Source organism: Ammospiza caudacuta, chromosome Z, assembly GCF_027887145.1.
Source record: "Ammospiza caudacuta isolate bAmmCau1 chromosome Z, bAmmCau1.pri, whole genome shotgun sequence".
In the NCBI taxonomy this organism is placed as follows: Eukaryota; Metazoa; Chordata; class Aves; order Passeriformes; family Passerellidae; genus Ammospiza; species Ammospiza caudacuta.
The window spans coordinates 79776186-79796025 of NC_080632.1; the positions used below are offsets into that span (position 1 = coordinate 79776186).

The following is a 19840-nucleotide window of genomic DNA, read 5'->3' on the forward strand; positions in this document are numbered from 1 at the left end:
CACTTCTTTCAGTGATTTTAACTTTAAAAGGCTAAACTGAGCCAAATGGCTGATAGTTTTCATTAAGATGTGATGTACGGTGATTGTGAAAACAGGAAATGGTTAACACTACCTTACAAACTATTGTTTCTTTTCCTCCTTCTGAGACTTTAAATTCCGAGACAATGTATGTCACTGCAAAAACAAAAAAAAAAAAACTGGGAAAAAAAGCTTTTTTTGTTTTGGTGGATATTCCTGCCTAAGATTAGTCTTGAGAAATATAATCTGGGACAGAAAGTATAGAAAGATGTTCTGGAATATTTTGCTTTATTTGAAAGTGATTTTCTGCCAGAATCCTAGCCTTCTTTTGTCTCCTGAGTATAAGAACATATCACAACCAGTGGTTTGTGCTGGTAGTCTTCCCTTGGTGTCTAGTTTGGAGGTTGGGAAGGTTCAGGAAGGATACTGAGCTGTCTGGTGTTGCTACCAAAACTGAAGCTACAGTCAGAAATCTGCTATCACATTTTATAGATACAGCATTACTGATTACAGTGTGTATTTCCTTCTATATCACTTGTGGCTTGTAATTTCAGCATTGCTTTTTTTTGTATGTGTTGTAATGTGATCTGATGAGTGGCATAAATCTGAATTAATCCTGCCCTCCAAAACTTTTCTGTGGTGGCACTTTCTACTTTGTCCCTCACTGTCAATTCTAGTGTGAATCAAACAGGGGCCTTTTTTTGATGCAGTTGAGTGTGTTTCTGCAAGTGTGAGAATGTCTCTGCTCTTGCTCTGCTATTTTTAGTCCTCTTGCTTGTATCTGTTTCTATTCAAAGAATTCCTTTGGAAGCTGTTCCAGGAGAGAGTGGTTTGGTGACGCTGGGGGAGGCAGGGAAAGTGCAGGCAAGGGGTGTGTTTGTGATCCGGCAGCGAGATGTCTGATGTGCAGGGCTGCTTCCTTTGTGACACCTTGTTTCTGAGCAAACTGTTCCAAGAGAATTCCCCCTGCTGAGTATTGTCCTGCCAGCTGTTATGTGGTTCTTGGTGTCATTTGGAGTGCCTGGGTTTCTACTTGGATCTTACTACTCAGTTTGTTTTTCTGCAGAAACAGCAATTCATTTTAGAGGCTGATCAGGTATCGGCTGTTATATCAGAGCAGGTAACTGAAGTATGCATTTCTAGCATTTAATGGCCAAAGCCAGCTGTTCCCAGTACTTGTTCTTCCTTGCTCTTTTTTTCCTTGTTTAATTTTCTGAAACAGTTTATTCTGGATTAGCTTTCCTAGTAAGTTGGTTTAAAAGTTTTCACTTGTTATTTAACAGCTTTTTTTTTCTTTTTTTTTGTGGTTGCATGCATTAGTCATCTTGTGAGTACAAGGTAGCTGTTGATTATGATGGTAGTCGTAAGTGGGGGTGATCCAGTGAAATGTTTTTTGGTTTTAGGTGTTGTATCTTACTGTTGATAGTGTTGACAAACTGGTGGAAGCCTGAGTGGTGTGTTGCCTGACAGCGCAAGCTTTAACTGTTCGGGAAGTGTCCTGCTGACCTTGTCCCAAGAAGGGCAGGAACAAGTGGTTTTGAGACAAATCAGTCACAGTTAGCACAGGAAGGTCATCAACCCTGTGCAGCTTCAGTGGTGTACTTCAATCTTATCTGAGATGTTTTGGCCACTTTAATATTTTTTTTGTGTTGTAGTATTGATGGCTTAACAAGAGTATGGCCTGAGTTCTTATGTACTTTCATGTATTCTTTGAAGAGAACATCTATAACTTGTGTAGTTGGTACTTTGCAGATGTTTTCTCACCTACATCTATATGTGTGTGCCCTGAGCCCACCTGGGCTTTTTGCTGAGCCCAGAGTTCATCTCAGGCTGGAAAGCTTTGCAAATTATTGCAGTCTGAAGAGGCTTTGCGTTGTGATTCTTTTAGTGGAGAGAGCCATTCAAAGAACTTCCAAGTCACCCAGCTCTGTTTTCCTCAACGATTTCCTCCTTTCCCCCTCAGAGGGGATGCTGTGAGTTTTAATGAGCTGGCAGAGTAAACAAACCTTGTCAACGTGGGGCTTTTGAGGGAATGGGTGGATGTTTAATTGTGTTATTCCTCTAAAAGTGAAATCCATAGATGACTGGCAAAAGTACTGAATATTCAGTTGTGCATACACAATCATTGAAGATTGTTATGGGTGAATAAGTTGCTTTGGACTAGTTTGAATCTATTTTAATGTCTGAAGCTGAATGTAAACATACAGTTCCGTAGCTGGGGGAAAAGACTATTTTGGGTTAACATAAGCTGTGTCAGTGTGGCTGTTCTGACGTTGCTTATACCCTCCTGTTCTTTAGATAAAAGCACCTCCAAATCTTAAATATACTCTTCGCTGCAAGTTACTAACTGGATTCTAATAGGTATCTGAGAGGTTGAACATGAAGTGTTCCTCAGTAAACATGGTAAAAGCCTCTTTTCTTGCAAGATAATTATATATTCAAATGTATACTTTTCTTCAAAACTCTCCTGAGAGGTTGGGTTTTTTTTTTTGTATTGTTTTTAAAATACCTATAGAGAATTGTTTCTAATTTTTTTGATTGCACACATGGGCTTGACCAGGACTAAGTAGTGCTCTACTGTATCCCAGAAAAACAAAATATATTTCTACCTGTGCTGTAATGGTGCCTGTCTACTAAAAGCAAGTTCCCCCTTTCCTCATGAACTTGATCCCTGTCCCTCTTGTCAGATTCAGCAGTTGTATAGCCACATAGTTTTCCACTGGATAAGCTTGTTGAACTGACTGATTGTTTTGTTTTAGAGGCTTTAGTTTGCTCCTGGGTGAGCCTGCTGAACTGACTCCCTCTGCAGCTGCAGGATCATTAGCGCAGTTGAAGGAAAGGAGCAATATTTTGTGGTTAAGGAGTGGGGGAGCAGGCATGCCATTTCTGGTGATTGCTCACAGTTGTGTGGTATTAGATGTGAGCTGATACTTGATTTTAATGGAACAAACTGTTTGGGTTCTGCCCAAGCTATGGATTGAACTTCAAGTGAATAGAGAGCCAGGTCCCAAAGGGGAACTAAAACTCCAGTCCGACCATGAGTTTTTTTGACCTTAAGTGTGCTCAGCCATCCTTTACTTGCTTGAGAGACTTCAGGAGGGCTGTGTTGGTTCTGGTTGCAGAGGATAATGATTTTCAACTCTGAAAAGCCTGCTAGTTATTTTTTTTTTTTCCCTGGCTGTAATAAACCTTTTTTTTTACTAAATACTAGGTAATGTTTTTTCTAATCCTCCTAGTTAATGCAGTGAATTATTCAGTTGGAGTGTCTGGAATCCCCCTGATGGCTGGTTGTCAAAGAGAATTCCTGTTTCCTATATGTTTAATTTTTCCATTTTTATTTAGGCCAGTGCAGCTTTTTTTTTTTTTTTTTCCTGTTTTGGTCCTGGTAGGTTTGGGGTTTTTTTGGTGTGGTGTGGTGGGGTTTTTTTTGGTTGTTTGTTTGTTTTTTCTTTTTTTGGTCTCATGGCAACAGCTGTGGTCTAATCTCTGTTACTGAGTTCTGATAGTCCGGAGTATGGTGCTTAGAAAACAATGTGCAGTTTGTCTGTGTCTCTCTGTTCCTTGCAATTTCAGTACAGTTAATCATAACTGTTGGTAACTAGTGCATTTTGCAGGCCCTTGCAAGCATGGGTCCTATGCAAACATTATAGTTCAGGGAGCAGAACCTGATTCCTTGTGGATACTGATGTCTGAAACATAAGGTCAAGTTCTCTGAATGTTTTAGGATATTCACTGCCTTTGATTGTCCAGAGTCACTCCGGTGCATACAGACAGCAGTGGAGCTGGGTGAGTTTTGCTAATCAGTTTTTCACAAGTCTGAAGATTGACTTGGCTGTGTGGAAGATAAAGTCCTAGGTGGAAGTTAGTCAGACTTCTCTGATTTTGATGTGATTGATTGTTTTACCTATTTCTTTTTTTTTTTTGTAAATACCAGTTAAAGTTGCATTTCTTCCTTCAGAAATTTCTGTATGAACAAGGGTATAAGTTGCCTCAGAAGCTTCAATATTTTTAAAGAAATGATGAGGACAAGTCTGCAGGATGTCTGTTGAGTGTAGCTGGTAGATTTTGCTTAAAACTAGAGAATCACCAATATATACTGAAATGTGAAGCACATCTCTCAGTCAGACACACTGGGATAATAGGAAAAAATAGAGGATTAAAAAAAACAAGTTAATGATAATACCTAACTTCCATGGTTGAAACATGCTCTACTACTAGAAAATGTGTTGTGTTTAGTCCCTTGTCCACATGATACTTTTGGCCTCTGAATATGTGACCAGCTTTTACCTAACTCCAGTCTTTTGAGGAGGAGTACTTGCTCTTCCAAAACTTCTACCAAGTGCTGTATTTTATTTGTAAGACGTCTTTGTGTATTTCTTTGTCTTACTTTGCATAGCATATGGTTAGGAGTACTAATCCTTAAAATAAATTCTTTTTTTCTGGTATTAAGGAGAAATTTCTGATTTTTGCAGATGGGAACATGTTCTTAGCTAGTTATAGATTTGCCTAGCAGGATAATTGTTTCAAGTAACAACTTGGAGGGCTTTCAAAAGATGAGTAAGAATAGTCACTTGGTTATTGGTTATAGCTTGTTAACATGGCTTGTTTATGTATTAGTTTGTGTTTGTGCTGGTACTCAGACTGTCCCCAGCAATACTTTTTCCTTGGTAAAACATAAGAGCATACAGATGGTAAAGTTTCTCTCTCCTTTAGTGTTCTGCCAGTGATGCAGGGCAGTATTTTTCCTATTTGCCATAGAAGACTGTAAGATGAGACATGAATCCTCCCAGGATCCATAAACTCATGTTCAGTGTAGTTGCTTGGGGCAATACAGACCCTGAGCCATCAGCATGGTTCCTGAGGAACATCTGACTCCTGCAAACTCTTCCTGTTTCAATCAGCAATAAAGATGGTGAGATGCTCTGGACAACAGCACTCAGGGAAATTACATCGATGCTTTGCAGACGTAATTTTTTTCTGATGGTTTTTTTCTTCCTGCTCATGTAATCCTACAGCTGGAGCAGTAAAGTCTGAGCTCACTGTGCATATACAGTAGTTATGCCCTCCTGAGGCCGTGTTCTGCAGCCTTTTCCCAAGCCTGTCACTCTGAGAAATCTTTGACTGGTAGCTTTATATTTTAAATATAAAAAAGCTATCACATTTTTAAGGTGTTCAGAGAGGTCTTTCCATGGTTTATCACAGCTCCTTGTCCAGGAATCAAGAAAGTAACTTACTTGAGACTGCCTCAGGAAAGCAATTGAAACTGCAGATCTTTTTTCAACTGATGGAAGTGAATATTTAACTTCTAGAGGAATCTTGAAAGTCAATAGCTGTTGCTATTGCTGTGTCTGTTCCTGGAAGTTCAGTAATAGATTTCCTGTATCTTGGGGGCTTGTGACCATGTCAAATCAACTTCTGTCCTCTGTATTTCTAGGTTTTCTGATTTCTAAGTATAAAAGGCTTAGAGTTTTTGCTGAAGGAAGATAGAACAACATATCACAGAAAACATCATAATAGCTTTAAAAACCTGCTATTTTTGTTGATATGTGTTCAATTAATCTTTGATTATTTGCCTTTCTCTTTTCCTTTTAAAATCCAAAGCAGAAACACAACTAAATATGTTGGATAAGACAAGGGATGAAGACTTTGGAGGTGGGGAATTTGGTAGTTTTAGGAAGGGTTAAATGATAATATTTTGTTCCTGCTTTTTTAAGCTAGAATAATCCTTGCCATTCCATGTTACACATTTCTGGAGCTGCAGTTGTAGTATAGGTCGTTGGACTAAAACATGCTGTACAGACAGAAAACCAAAATAAAAGACAGAGTTGGGATAGCTTTCATCATATATTCTTCTGTTGCTTTCCATTTTTAATGGAAATTTTTTAACTGCAGTCATAACTGATGATAAAGGCATTTTTAAATGTTAGTTTTGTTTGGGTTTTGGTTTTTGTTTGTTTTTAAATTACTAAAGACAACCTTGGTCTGTGGGCACTAGGTTACATCAGTGAAAAAAGAAAAAAAGTTTAGAGGAATCCTGTGCATATTCATTAATTGTCATGAGAATAAAGGCACTGCTTTATACAAGAATTTTGAGAAGCCCTCTCTTTCTTTAATACTTTCTTCTTTTTTTCACTAGTGCTCTGTACCAGGATATAGAAAGTGATGAAAATAGTATTAGTTTCATTTAATATTTTATATGTTTCTTCAAATACAGCTGTTTTGGTTACTTATTAGAATTGCAGTGTCTGCAAGGTCAGGTATTAACTGCTGATGGGGGACTTCTGCAGTGCACCCGATGCTGACATGGAAGCTGAAGCATCTGCTTGCCTGAATATTTTTTTAATCTTTATTAAATAGATTTTAATGAAGAGTTTTCTTCTTCCCAGTCTCAAATCATATTTCCTCATGTGATCTACAGTTAAAATTAAGTTCATCAGTTTGTGATATCCTGCTCATTACTGTGACAGCCGCCTGCCAAACAGACTTGATGAAAACAACAAGTTGGAGAGAATAAGAAGCTGCTTTGTGAGCAAGAAAATGTTCTTGTTCAGCCCCATTTAATTAATTAATAATATCCCACTTATGCTCAAAACTGTTGTCACTGTGATAATTTGGAGGCAGTGCCTCCCTGACTCTGCAGTGGGTGTGGTTGGGCGCAAAGCCTCAACCACGTGTCCCTGCTCAGGGCAGTGTCTGAGGTGCAGTGCAGCCCTCCAGCTACTGTGTCTGGACACTGCCCTAGACAGTGGGAGCCAACTTAAGAGGAAGTAAAATAACAGTATTTTGAAAGTTCTCTTTTTTATCAGGCTGCCAATTGTGCTTTTAAGAAGGCTAGATTGTGTCTGGTGGATTGTAGCATGTCCTTGTTGGCTTGTTAGGAACTGTCAAACTGAGTGTGGGGTTCCACACTTGCCTGAGGCAAGTACAAGTCCATCCTGCTGCCTGTACCTTTGCTGGCTTTTTTTCTTTTGGGTTCTAACCTTCCAAATAGTGCTGCTCATGTACTGCACAATCAGGAGAATGAAGATCTCCTTTAAAAACCCTGTTAAGCTGTTCAGGTTGATTGAGCTGTTCCCACAGCAGCATGATCTTTCTGGGCTATGTTGTCTCCCAGGAGTGTTTCAGCCATTTACCTTTTTTCTTAAAGTATCCTTTTATCTTGAAGAAAAAGCATGGCTTAAGCAAATGGTGGGAGACACCTACTAGGAAAAGAAGAAGAGACACAATCTGCATGAGGAACCACAGATTGCCTGGCTGCCAAAGAGTAGGGTGTAGTTCAGCACATGCTTCGCAAACACACAGGAAAAATTTAATATAAGTGTCCTACTGTTCTGTCTAAAATATGAATCATCCATCATACTTTCTGTGGCTTTGGTGATATTGGGGGAAATCACAGTGACAGAAATATCAAAATTCCTAGGTACCATAATAAATATGATGTTAATTCAGAAATTATGAACAAATTGAGACCCAATGGAGTTATTTTCTCAACAAATCTTAAGTTGCAATGGGCTGATTCTAGACAACCATGTATGAAACTATAAACTTGTCTTTCAGAGAAGTTATTTCTCTCTTGCGTGCTCTATTCAGAGTATTTTGCATTGCTCATTGTGCTAGTTTGAATTGTGATAACAGTCTGATCCTTGGAAAAAGATCCCACTGAAACAAAAAGCTAACTCAAATGTCATTATTAGTCTATATAAATTGAAGTTTTTGGATGTTGTCAGTCCAGTCAGCAAAGCTTATAAAGCAGATTTTAACATAAACAGCTGAAATAATACTGCTGCAGACTCAGCTTAAAATGTCCATATGTCTTTAATGTATCAGTGAATGGCCATGAGCAGATAGTCAGTGATAAATGTTCAATTTGCTGCCCAGAGCATCTCCACATCTACTTTATACTTTGCTGCATTCCATAGAACATGGTGTCAGTAGCTCAGGTAACTTTTTGTTTTGGCTGTATCTGGCGTTCTTGTCAGACACAATGCTCTGAAGGTCTGTGTGTTCTGGGCCTTAGAACACAGTGCACTCAGACTGCTTTAAGGGACTGTGATATAGATTGGCTTTGTTCAGTGCATTCAGAAAGTTGTAGAAACACAGTATTCCAATACAGTTTATAACTGCAGTCAGTTCCTGATCAAGTATGTTTCTTATGGAAATACACTTTCCTCTAAGACCTTAAAGCATTATTGAATGCTTTAGCTAGTACATAAATAGATTCAATGTCAGGGTTCGATTTTGACCAACAGAAATGTATTTTTAAAGAAGAGATTTAGGTGATAATGTAGTTAATTGTCCTTTTGATTGTAGGTGAGGCTCTGGAGTATCATAAATTGGTATTTAAACTGAAGCATCTCATTGCAGCTTTAATTGTTTAATGTGCATTACTTGTGACTGTCAGTGATTCTGTTGGACGTTGAAGAGGTCCCAGTCCATGAGATTGCAGTGTGCTCATCTTCCTGAAGAAAGAGGAGACTGAGGGGGTCCTCATAGCAGTCTACAACTTCCTTGTAATGGGAAGAGGAGGGAGGAGAGGCAGATACTGATCTCCTCTCTGTGGTGACCAGTGACAGGATCTGAGGGAATAGCCTGGAATTGTGTCATGGGTGCTTTTCTTTGGGTATTATAATAAAAGTTCTTCACCCAGGGGGTGGTTCGGCACTGGAACTGGTTCTCCAGGGGAGTGGTCACAGCACCGAGCCTGACAGAGCACAAGAAGTGTTTGGACAATAGTCTTGGACACATGGTGTGACTTTTGGGAATGGTCCTGTGCTGGGCCAGGAATTGGACTTGGTGATCTTGATGAGTCCCTTCCAGTTGAGCTTATGTAACTCTGTGGTTGTTGTGCACTGAGCTCAGTGCTAGGCAGCTGTTGCCCTAGCAAATTTTGTGCTGAGGCCTGCTCATATAATGGAACTGCAGCAGAAGCACTTTGCTGTTTGTTTGTATGTCTCCTTCTGCAAATTGTCCTTACTTCCAGAAATTTTCAGTTTTACTTTCTGACCTTTTGGGGACAGAAACCACGCAGTTGAATGTGAGCATTCTAACCATTTGAAAGATCTGTTGCAGTTGCCATAGCTGCTATAAACCATGCTCATTGATTAGTCCTGTGCTAAATGCTCTACAAGCAGGGGGAGTAATAATGTCTTGTTTCAAAGTAATTTTAGTACTAGAGAACAAATAAGTATGAAAGCTGAGAGCCACAGATGGGGTAACAATGATGTGGGGGGTGGATTTGGGGTTTTTTGGGGTTTCTTTGTTGCCGTACAGCCACAGTATGTTTAAAGCAGGGTGATAGGTAGTTTTATAAATTGTTTCTGTAAATATGAGGAAGAATAAAGCAAAAGTAACTGTCTTTAGAGGCTGGATTTAAACCTAATCGCAATCATTTCTTTTATAAATGAAAGATGAGAAGCAGAGTTGGAATTGGCCATGACCTCCATGAATGCGCAGGAAAAGCAGTTTTGTTAGTAGGGAAAGGAGGAAGTATCTAGTTCATGAATACGATTTTTATGTAGTGTTCTGAGTGGATGTGAGAGCAGTTAAATTCCAGGCATCAGAACTAGACAGCAGGTATTATAGAAAATTGAGTAATGCAGCTGGAGCTAAAAATCAGAGTAGCCAACAGAAAAGTCTGTATATTAAATAACTAGAAAAAGCTGTGAGATCTAGAAGTAAAAATTGACACAGATTCCAGTCAGTGGATAAAAAGGCTTTCTATCCACTGCATTTCCCCTTTTAGTGTTAAAAACTGCAGTAAATCCAAAAATAGTGTATTAAAGCTGCTTTCTCATGAGTCTCTGTAGAGAATTGGTAGTAAAGGCAGGAGTTCAAACTATTGTACTTATGTTATTTGGTTATTGAATCAGTATCCACCTTAACTCATGCTCTTTTTTTTCTTTCAGATTTTGTATTTTGTACATACATTGTTTTGTATATACTGTATATGATGACTTCAGTGGGCAGTGAACGTACCCGGGGCACTCGGGACAAAATGCAAATTTCAGCCGCACAGCCGACACAACCACAGAAACAAGTAGTGCAGGTATGTGCTACTGTATCAACTTCTTTGACTTGAAAGTGAGAATGTAATGATACAAGTTTCTTCCCTGAGTCAGTAAAAGCTGAAAGCAGATGGGGTGAAAATACATGGTTTATTTTGGAAGATTATGCTTGATTACTTGCATTAATTGCTTAGTAATGCAGCACAGTGTTAAGTTATTCCTGTGTTGTCTTTAAATGAGTTTTGTGTTCTTCAGCAATGTCTCCTGTCAGTGAGGAATTTGATGCCTGTGTCAGGATTTCTTTCCTGTGACCTCACAGTCCTCAGATCTCAGCTCTTCTATCTGCCAGCCTCCTGATGCTAGATGATTTCTGGTCAAGGGAGAAATTTGAATGGGTAGGAGAAGCTTCGTTAGATGTGTGTTGTGATCTACAGCATGATTCAGTGTCTCTTCAAGTCACAAAATCCTAAACTTACTGTGCAATGACCCCACCAAGTGAACTGGTCATCCCCTAGCAGACTAAAATTTTCAGTATCTGTTAGGTGGATATTAAGTTTCACCCTACTGATACTGATTCTTGGCAGCAGTAATTGAGTGCTTGTCTGGGTTACAAAGAGTGCAGAATGTTTCTGCTTCTGGCAACTCAGTATTCTTTTGACAGATACATCTCAGAATTAGTCTGGTTTCAAAAACTGTCTCAGTTCTTTGCTGGCGTGTGTGTATCAGTCTGGAGGTGATACACACATGAGCTTTATAGAGAACTACTGCCTTCTGTTGTTTTTTGGACTGGTCTTTAATATGGAGACCCTCTTGCTCTGTTTTGCACAGTATTAATCATGTGACCCCAAACCCTGATCATCTCCTTGAGCTGCAGCGCTTGGCATAGTGGTGACTCATGCTAATGTGTGGATTTAGAAAGTGACTTTCAACAAGTGAGTTGAATTTGGTTTATTTTAAAATAAGGCTGCAGAAGTATAGTGAGCAGCCTGGCAAAAGTGGTGGCTTCCCCTTTTCAACATTTTGCAAGACAGCACTGGAGTGGTTTGCTTGATTGGGTTCCCTGGCATGAGGTAGACATAGGCAAATAAGAGGAAGTCCAGTGAAAATTTGCAAAGATGGTTGTTAGACTGAAACAGGAGAAATGAGGGGTGGCTCAGGGATCTGTGTGTTTTCAGCCCACTAAGACAAGTGTGTTCTGTTCAGGTACCTTATGAAAGGGTATAGGAAAGGTAGAAACTAACTATTCTCAGAGAGCAAGTGGCACAAGCTCGAACACTGGTAATTCCTGCTCTTAAAAGTAAAAAAAAAATTACCGAGAGTATGGTCATGGTGTATCTCTGTAGGACCTTTCCAAACTATGGGATTCATTGATTTTAGATGTTAAGACATTTTCTGCATTTTGTCCTTTTATCCTGTCTTTTGCATAATAGATACTGGTTTGATCACTTCAGTGGAGAAGGTGGTTATTTCATACATAGTAGTTATGTTTTAATGCTCCATATATTTAATTGTTGAGATACTAGATGGACCTTTCTGCTTATTCAGTCTGCAGATCAGCAGAAGTCTCTGGATTTACCTGTTTAATCACCAATGATTCATTTTTCTGAATGTAGAATAGTATTTTCCCAAATGGATATTCCAGTGTCAAAATATAACATTGATCATCATGTCAATTATTTAATAAATTACATCATGTTTCTACTACATTGCTTCTGGATAATAAATGTGCCATTTTATTGTAAGATGTATGTCTATTACTGTCACTTAATCTTGGGTTTGGCACACTTCTGTTTTCTGGTAGTTTGAAGCTTTTAGTTTAAAATTTCTTCCACTCTTCTACTGAAAAGGTACTATATCTTGTAAGGTTGAGTAAAGTTCAGCTGTTTTGATATACTACTACTTTCTTAGTCACAATTAAAACTTAATTATACTCTTGGTTAGGATGCAGCATCCATTCGAACAATGGCACCTTCAAAATAAAGAACCACTACATTTTGGAGGAAAGGCCAGAATTCTTTGTGGCAGTGGTCTGATGATTTTGTAGTCATCTGGTGGTTTTTTTTTTTTTTTTTTTCTTCCGAATCTTCAGTTCCATCTGGGTGAAATCCACGGGCATAAATATGAGTGGTATTGCACCTACAAGTTCCTAAGCTCTCTGCTTACACAGGAAAACTGAAGATGCTGTCACATATTCATAATTCTACTTGAATTAGTATGTTTTTGTTTTCTAACGAGGGCTTGAAGAAAACATTTGTTTATGGAAAAAATAAATCTTAGTGGATTCCTGATTTTTGGTAAGATATGCCATCATATCTCTACAGAAGTTATATTGTCTGAATGTCTTTGCTCTGGTTATTTTCAAAGAAAATCTCTTCACTTGCTTAAAAGTCTCAGTGTGTCTGTGGAGGCTGTAATCAGAGTGAGAAAATGGATCAACAAAACTTAAATTCCTGAAGCCAGTAGACGTTTTGGTTCTGCTGTCTGCTGAGTTCTCAGCAGTCACCAAGAACAACCTCCTTTGCTCAGAGCACCACACTGACAGGGTTCTGTGGAAGGTGGAACTGGGGAGTTCCAGAGCAGCCCCTTTTACCCAGTGGAGTGACATACGAGGCTGTCAGCATGACAGGCTGAAAAGGTGAAGTAACCCAGAGTGTACAACTGTTACAAATGCTAATTCTCTTGGAGCGTTGTCTCTGAGCACAGATGTCACTTCCCTCAAGGAACTGTGGCAGCTGCAGTAACTTTTCAGCAAGTAAGCAGCTGGCGGTGTTCGTTGGAGTAATTTTAGACTCTTCTCAGCATTTGTGCTTGGTGGCCTCCTCTAGAACTTGGATTTGTGGTAAACTCTGAAAGCCAAACAGTCTGACTCTGATTAGATCTAACCTTGTGAGGCACAGAATTTCACGTGTGTATCCTGTAAAGTGGGATGGCAAAAGGTGAGATCGAGCCAGCTGCTTAGGGTGAATCCTTTCCATCAAAAATTCCAGCAGTTGAACTGATCCCATTCAAGAAAGAAGAACCTCTGCAGGCTCAGCAGCCGCATAGTGAGTCCTAGCTCTCTTCAGTATCAGCTTTCTCTATATGCAAAAGTAGCCTCTTCCCTTTGAGCAGAAGTCAAATGAGGTCCAGGATCTTGTAGTGCACAGTGTTCTTTGGTATTTTCTTGGGAGTGCAGTTTATAGGCTGCAGATGCCACACTGTGAAGTGATGTGTGTGATGTGGTATCTGTGTTAGAGTCCTTTCTCTCTCAGGGGCAGCCGTAGTATGTTTGGATTTTTTGTACTTGACTGCATCTCCTTCAGTCTCAGCTTTCGTGCAAGTTGCCAGTGTGCATTTTTGTCCAGAAATGTTGCAGAAGCACCAGGTACTTCATCAATAGCAAATTGCTTTACCAGTTTTCTGAGACCAGTATTCACTTGTAAAAAAAACCAGTGCAGCTGTTCATGGGCAATGTTTTGAGACATGACCCAAGTCTTTTTAAGTGCTCAATAAAACTACAGAGTCAGATTGCTGTTGGGAGAGCTGTGGAAGAGGATGGGAACAGAGATCGTCAGAGATGCGGTTAATTTAGAGATACTATTGCCAGTTTGGTACAATAAAACTCTTAATACTGGAGTAGTAGATCTTAAATAAAAGTGAAAGCATTAATGCAGCTAAAATGTAGTCTTCCCTGGTCCTTCTGTGGTATTATATGGTAGTCTTGTCAGTACAGTGACCTTTAACTGTATTTCAAATAGATTAGAATTTGTTAAAATTGCTGTTATCCCAAATAACATTTAAAACTATAAATGGGAATGGACAAGATATTGATCCTTCCCCCACAGCATCTCTGTGCTTGTTGTGTTATGTTCTTTTTGAGAACCCATAGGAACAAGCAAGGACACTGGGATATAATTCTAAAAAGTATAGTTACCTTTTGTGTACTTTATTGGATATTATCTTTTTTTCAGGCAACAGCAGAACAGATTCGCCTTGCTCAGATGATCTACGATAAGAATGACGCAGATTTTGAAGATAAAGTGAAACAAGTATGTTTCTTATTGGTACAAATTTTTTTGTCCCACAATAAAATGTTCTAGAACTGGCTTCCATTTTGGAGGTGGAGCATCTGTTTCTGGTTTAGATGAAACTTTTTTCAGAAAGACATAAGTTTAACTAGGAAAAGGTGCTCTTATTGCACTGTAAAGTCTTTTTACAAAAAATTTTGTGGTAATACAGCTCTGACGGTGTGGTTTTCAGTGTAGGAAACTATGTAGACCAAACTTTGTTGACAAACCCTTAAGCCAAACCATCAGACATCAGTTTGCGCTGATGTCTCTTCCTCAGCGTATCTCTCTAGTATGGTCTTGATGATTAGTGATTGTCAGAATGAAGAATGCGTTCAGCTTGTCCTCAAGTACATGCGAGAAAAATGTCACCTGTGTAAGCTGAGTTTGCTAATATCTCAGAAGTTTTCAGGAAAAGTAAAAGTCTAACGATAGCTTAAAGATAAATCAAGGTGTTATTTTAAAAAATAAATAATCTTACCTCACAGATCTGTGTATGCATTAAAATTATAGAATTACAGTGTATAAATGAAATCTCTCACCTCTACGATGGTGAGTGTTGGGTGTTAGATAATCAAGTTTTCATTATCTACTTACACCTGAGACCATTAATTCAAGCAGTCCTGACAATATGGATGTCTCTTGTGGCTATTGGTGATTTTGTCTTGGTGAATACATCACAGCTCATGAAGAACCTAGGAATGCACCCAGGAGGGAAGAATTAGCTTGAATGCATAAATGCAGCAAAAGAGCAGATTTCTTGGTTTCTTTTCATCTCTAAAACTTCATCTGAAGCACTTTTTGTTGTTAAATGCTTTTTGTTGTTCTTGTTACAAACTAGTTCTGTTGACCTGCCAAAAATGGTACCTTGTACTTTGTGAAGCCAAAGGACCCTCATCAATAGTGGTTGTGCCTGTGCTGGTGGGAAGGAGATGAATTAAGTTCTGCATAGAATTTGTTTTACCTTCTGCATATGTATTTCTAGCTCATGTAGGTTTTGTTCTTTAGATGAATTTCCTGAATGCCGTGTGACACATACTCTTCAGGATATACACCATGAGTTCAAGGAGCATAATTCAGAACTAGATCTCCTTAATCGCCTTTGTGACTGTGGTGTGGCCTTATGCTGAAGTGGATCAAGGGAGCTAGTCTGTCTGAAAGATAATGTATTTCTTAGTCTGGATGGTTTTCCAGGCAGATCTGTTCTCTGCTATGTCTTGCTATATGTCTTTTCTCACACTGGGATAAAGAGGGGCAGTTTTAGTGGAGAAAGAGATAGGATGATACTGAAACTATTGTTGTCCTTTACACTTAACGTACTACTGATCTGGCAGCATTTGCTGCAAGCGTACAGAACAGAAAAAGTGTGAAAGAATACTTCCTTGATTACCAATTAATTTATGCTTCTTCCTCTCTTGTCTGAATCCTAAGCAGATCTGTACAATGCAGATTACTTTATTCAGGATATTAGTTTTACTCTGACATGGTAGCTATGCACTTTGTTATAATTTGTGGTCATACTAGATCTTACTTTCTTATGATGGTAATTTAGATATTTTAACATGTCTGACTTTTACTGCCAGCTTATGGAAGTGACGGGGAAAAACCAGGATGAATGCATAGTGGCACTACATGATTGTAATGGGGATGTGAACAGAGCAATCAACATACTGCTGGAAGGAAGTTCGGACACGGTAAGTTTTACTTCCATGTTAAACTACGCCTTCTGTTTGCTGTGATTTTCAGCTTCTAGAAGGACATTGGGAAAGTCATGTTTCACAAATTTTCAATTTCTGTGTCTCCATTCAATTTCTTTTGGAGGAAATGGAAACTAGGGCAGCTTCTCTACTGCATGCATACCTTGGAGAAGGCTGAATCTGGAAAATGTTGTGGGTGTTCAGCTGGTCTATTGCAGAGTTCATATGCTTTCATTTATATACAGCAGTTTTAACTCTGCAGCAGAACTCAGTGCTCCCTCAGACACAGGCCTGTTTCTTGCTGCAGGTTTTGTAGTTACTGTGTAGACCCTCCTGAGGCCTGAGACCATTACAAAGGTCAATCTTTGTAAACCCAAGGGCAGGCAGGTATTTTAAGTTACGCACATTCTGTAGGTGTGGGTTGCCAGTTTTGAAGTTGGAGGAGATGTCCACATCTGCAAGTTGCACTGGTAATGCTACTTATGGCAGAAAAGGATGCAACAAGTAGTTGCTTCTTTAACTGTGTTGCTCATTTTCATGGCTTAATTGAAACACAGGAGGAGGAGACTAAACTATGTGTATGGAACAACAAATAATGTAGCTTAAGAAGTTGCACAGTGGAATTTTTTTCCCAAGAGATACTAAGAAAATACGTTTTACTGCAGTTGAAGTTTTTGCTGGAGAGATTTCTTACAGTTTGTTTTTAAATTAGTTTCTATCTCCTCCAAATTGGAAAGGTAACCTGGACTTCCTTTCTTGATGCTGAACACTCAGTATTTCCTGTGATTTGTCAGGATGTGTACTCTGGTTTATTGTTAATGAGGAAACTCACCCCTCACACACCCTTAATCTGGGACACACACTATTTTGACTGAGGGGACTTTCTTTTCTATGTCCTTATAATTTTTTATCAGAGTTGAGGTCTTCTAAACACAGAAGTGTATGATATTGACAGACTGGAAATAGAGGAGAGCTTTTCACTTAAATCTGTCTGGGTGATATGCTGTGTTCTCTCAGACTTACCATGTTTGCCATTTTTTAGTTGAAAGTAGTTTTCTGATTGGTAGAGAATATTAAATAGTTTTTTACTTCAGCAATTTGTTGTAACTGATCATGACATAGAAAAAGCTTTCTGAACTCATTCATCAGCTACAAGTGATACTGATATGTTCTGCACTTTTGACAAGTCCTTCTTAACCCACTGTTCTCTGTAGACAAAATACAACTCAGAAACAAATATAGAGAACTTGAAGGAGTCAAGGAGGAAGGAGTATTAATTGATGGGTGAAAAATTTTATTTTTGAAAGTTTGTGGGCCTCCAATTGGAAGGATTTGTTTTAAGGCCGTTATACTTGAGAACAGTTTAACCATGAAAATGACATAAAGTTGTAAGCTGAGGTACTACACATTCTGAATGAAGATTTCCAAATCTCTTTTTCTAGTCTCACTCTACTTTGATGCACTTGCAGTTTTTTTAAACTTAATTTGAAAGATGTGTCCATTGAACTGAAGGAATTTGAAGAGTAAGGAGTGATAGTTAAAATGTCTATAGTTTATTTGTTACTCAGCCAATTTTGTATTAGTCTTTTTTTTTGTTTGCTTTTGGGGTTTAAAGCTGTGATCTACAAGCTGTAAGTATGTGACTTTGTAAAGACTTTCCTTTTGCAGCAGTTGTAGCAGTCTGGCTTGGGCTAGTTAGAGGCTTGTGTATGAGTAGAGAAGGACATGGTTTCTTTGCCTAAGCTTGTATTTATTTAACTTCTTAAATCCATTTTATGCTCAGCTGTGTTTTACTTACTAAACCTTTGAAGATAGAACAAAACAGACCTTTCGGGTTTTTGTTCTTTCCATGTAAGAACAGGACAACAAGAATTATCTGTTACAGATTTTCTCAAAGGTCAGACCCACTGCTATCATTTGGGTTGCCTCAGGCATTGTCAGTTGAAATTTTAATCAGTTACCTCCCTCAGAAAGACAGACAGCTCAATGTGTGACAGATCCCCATGCTCAGAGGTAGCACCATCCTCTATTTTAAACGTCATGCTGACTTTCTCAAGGCTTTCCTCAAAATTGTATTGTGGGAAAGCATGGATCTGATGCTTTCGTGATCATCTTTTTACTGATCCTTCCTAAGTTATTTTGAATCTCACTCAGGAGAAGCTGCTTCCTCTTCATCTTTGCAGCCTTATCCAGTTTTGGGTGTTTCCTGAAATGGTCAAAGATATTTTGGCACCAAGCCCATCAGTGAATTAGTGCATTCTGAACTCTACAGACTTGGCTGTTCAGTTGTCAGTGCAGGTATCTTTCCTCCTGAGAGGTGTGTGAAGCACTAGGAATGTTTCAGTGCAGTTACACCAGCTGTGGTAGGTGATGCCATGTGGTACTTACTCGGGGAAGCAGCTTTCTGCCTCAGGGATAAGGTGGTGGTGTTCAAATGTGTGTAGTTTTGTACCTCTGATCAGCTCTGGCTGGACTTCACCAAAGTTGGTTTAGTGTTCTATACTGGAGGTGGAACTGCAAAGTGATTTCACCTTTCTTTCTCACCAGTGCTGTGTCAAAAAATGAGAGAGTAACAGTTCTCTTTGTTCTTATTCTCTCAAAGGAGACTTTATAACATTGTGTTTGTAAACTGCTTTGTTACCTGCTTTCTTCCTTGCACTGGCTTCCTAGGCAGCTTGAACTAGCTGGCCATGGTCTGGCTCCTCAGGGCTACTGAGTTGCTGTTGGTGGAATTGAGAGATAAGACAGGACTTAAAATTACTGGTAGACAACCTTTTTTGTTTGATGTAGGTGCCTGTCATACGTCATACTTCAGTGCTTCACAACAATTTGTATGTGCAAATATTCTGATATTTAATATCTTATTTGAGCTGTAAGCTCCTGGAAATGGGGACATACATGAAAACCTCCCTGCCATCTTAATGATTTGCAAATAATACCTTTTCTTCTTCTTACTTGCTTTGCAGCTATGGCTTAATAGACTAACCATGGAATTGCATAATATATGAGTGGCTGAGCTATTCTTAGCAAGTGTTTTAGTAATTTTATTTTCAACTCCTACAGATACTCCTGTGGAGCTTATAACATCCTTGAATTTATTTTGAAACTGAGTTTAAGATTAAAACAGAAGCCTGATATTTGGACCTTGATCCCGTGTCTTGTTTAGACATAGCTTTTCCTGTATTTTGCTATGTTTGATGGTCTATAGCTGTTAAGAGTGGATGGTCTGACTTACCATCAGTTCTCCCAAGCTGTTGTTTTGCCATTTTGTCATCTGGGGCTTAAATTCTAGTGTGCCTGGATGAGAAATTTTTCTTTTCTGTTTGGCGCTTTTTTTTTCCTCCTCTTAGGCCAGATACTTAGTCTCATCAATCTTTTGTTCAATGATACTTACAAGGGTTTTTTGGTTTTTTTCTTTTTCATTTCCCTGGGAGAAAAAGATAGCTTTGTTCATGTTCCCATGCTAGATTTATGGATGTATTTGAGAGGAAAACTGTTGCGTACCTTGCAGATGTTCTGTGTTGCAATAGTTCCAGTCTTCCTTGAACTAGTAAAAGTCTATTATAGCCAGAAATATTTGGGGTTCTCATATTCCCTAAGAAAATCAAACTTAAAAAACTTTTTTTTTTTATCATCTCTTTGCAAAAATACAGCCTGTCTTTCCATTTATATCAGTGTCGTTTGCATTTGTGACATTATGCAAATACCTGGGTTTTTTCCATGAACTGGAGGGGTGTGGGGTAGAAAGTGGGCATTGAGAGGTGTCTCCTCCTTTTTGACTTTTGTATCTAATTCTATTCTACCCAAATAGACTTCTTGGGAGACTGTAGGGGGAAAGAAGAAAAGCCTTGGAAAGGAAGGTTCAGAAAACAAAGAGAACAGAGAGAAACGAGGGGACAGAGAAGTGAGTCGCGGACGGGGAGGTTCCAACAGACGGGGAAGAGGAGGCAGCCGTGGACGAGAGTGTACGTATAGGGCTTAATTTTTAAAGATTGAGATGCTTTTCTTGCAGCTGGAACTGAGTGAGTTAAGAGCGAGTGCTTAATGGAGCAAAATCCATCCAACTATAGCTCAG

At 39.0% G+C, this 19840-nt stretch overlaps 1 protein-coding gene across 1 annotated transcript in view; it reads left to right on the forward strand.

Annotated features, from left to right (window-relative positions):
• UBAP2 (ubiquitin associated protein 2) overlaps positions 1-19840 on the forward strand; it is a 170734-nt gene that overhangs the window by 11452 nt on the left and 139442 nt on the right. Inside the window, exons 2-5 of the mRNA XM_058823272.1 lie at positions 9924-10063; positions 13973-14050; positions 15652-15762; positions 19577-19730. Coding sequence (XP_058679255.1) covers positions 9965-10063; positions 13973-14050; positions 15652-15762; positions 19577-19730 — 442 coding nt within the window. The 5' untranslated portion in view covers positions 9924-9964. The remainder of the gene's footprint in view (positions 1-9923; positions 10064-13972; positions 14051-15651; positions 15763-19576; positions 19731-19840) is intronic.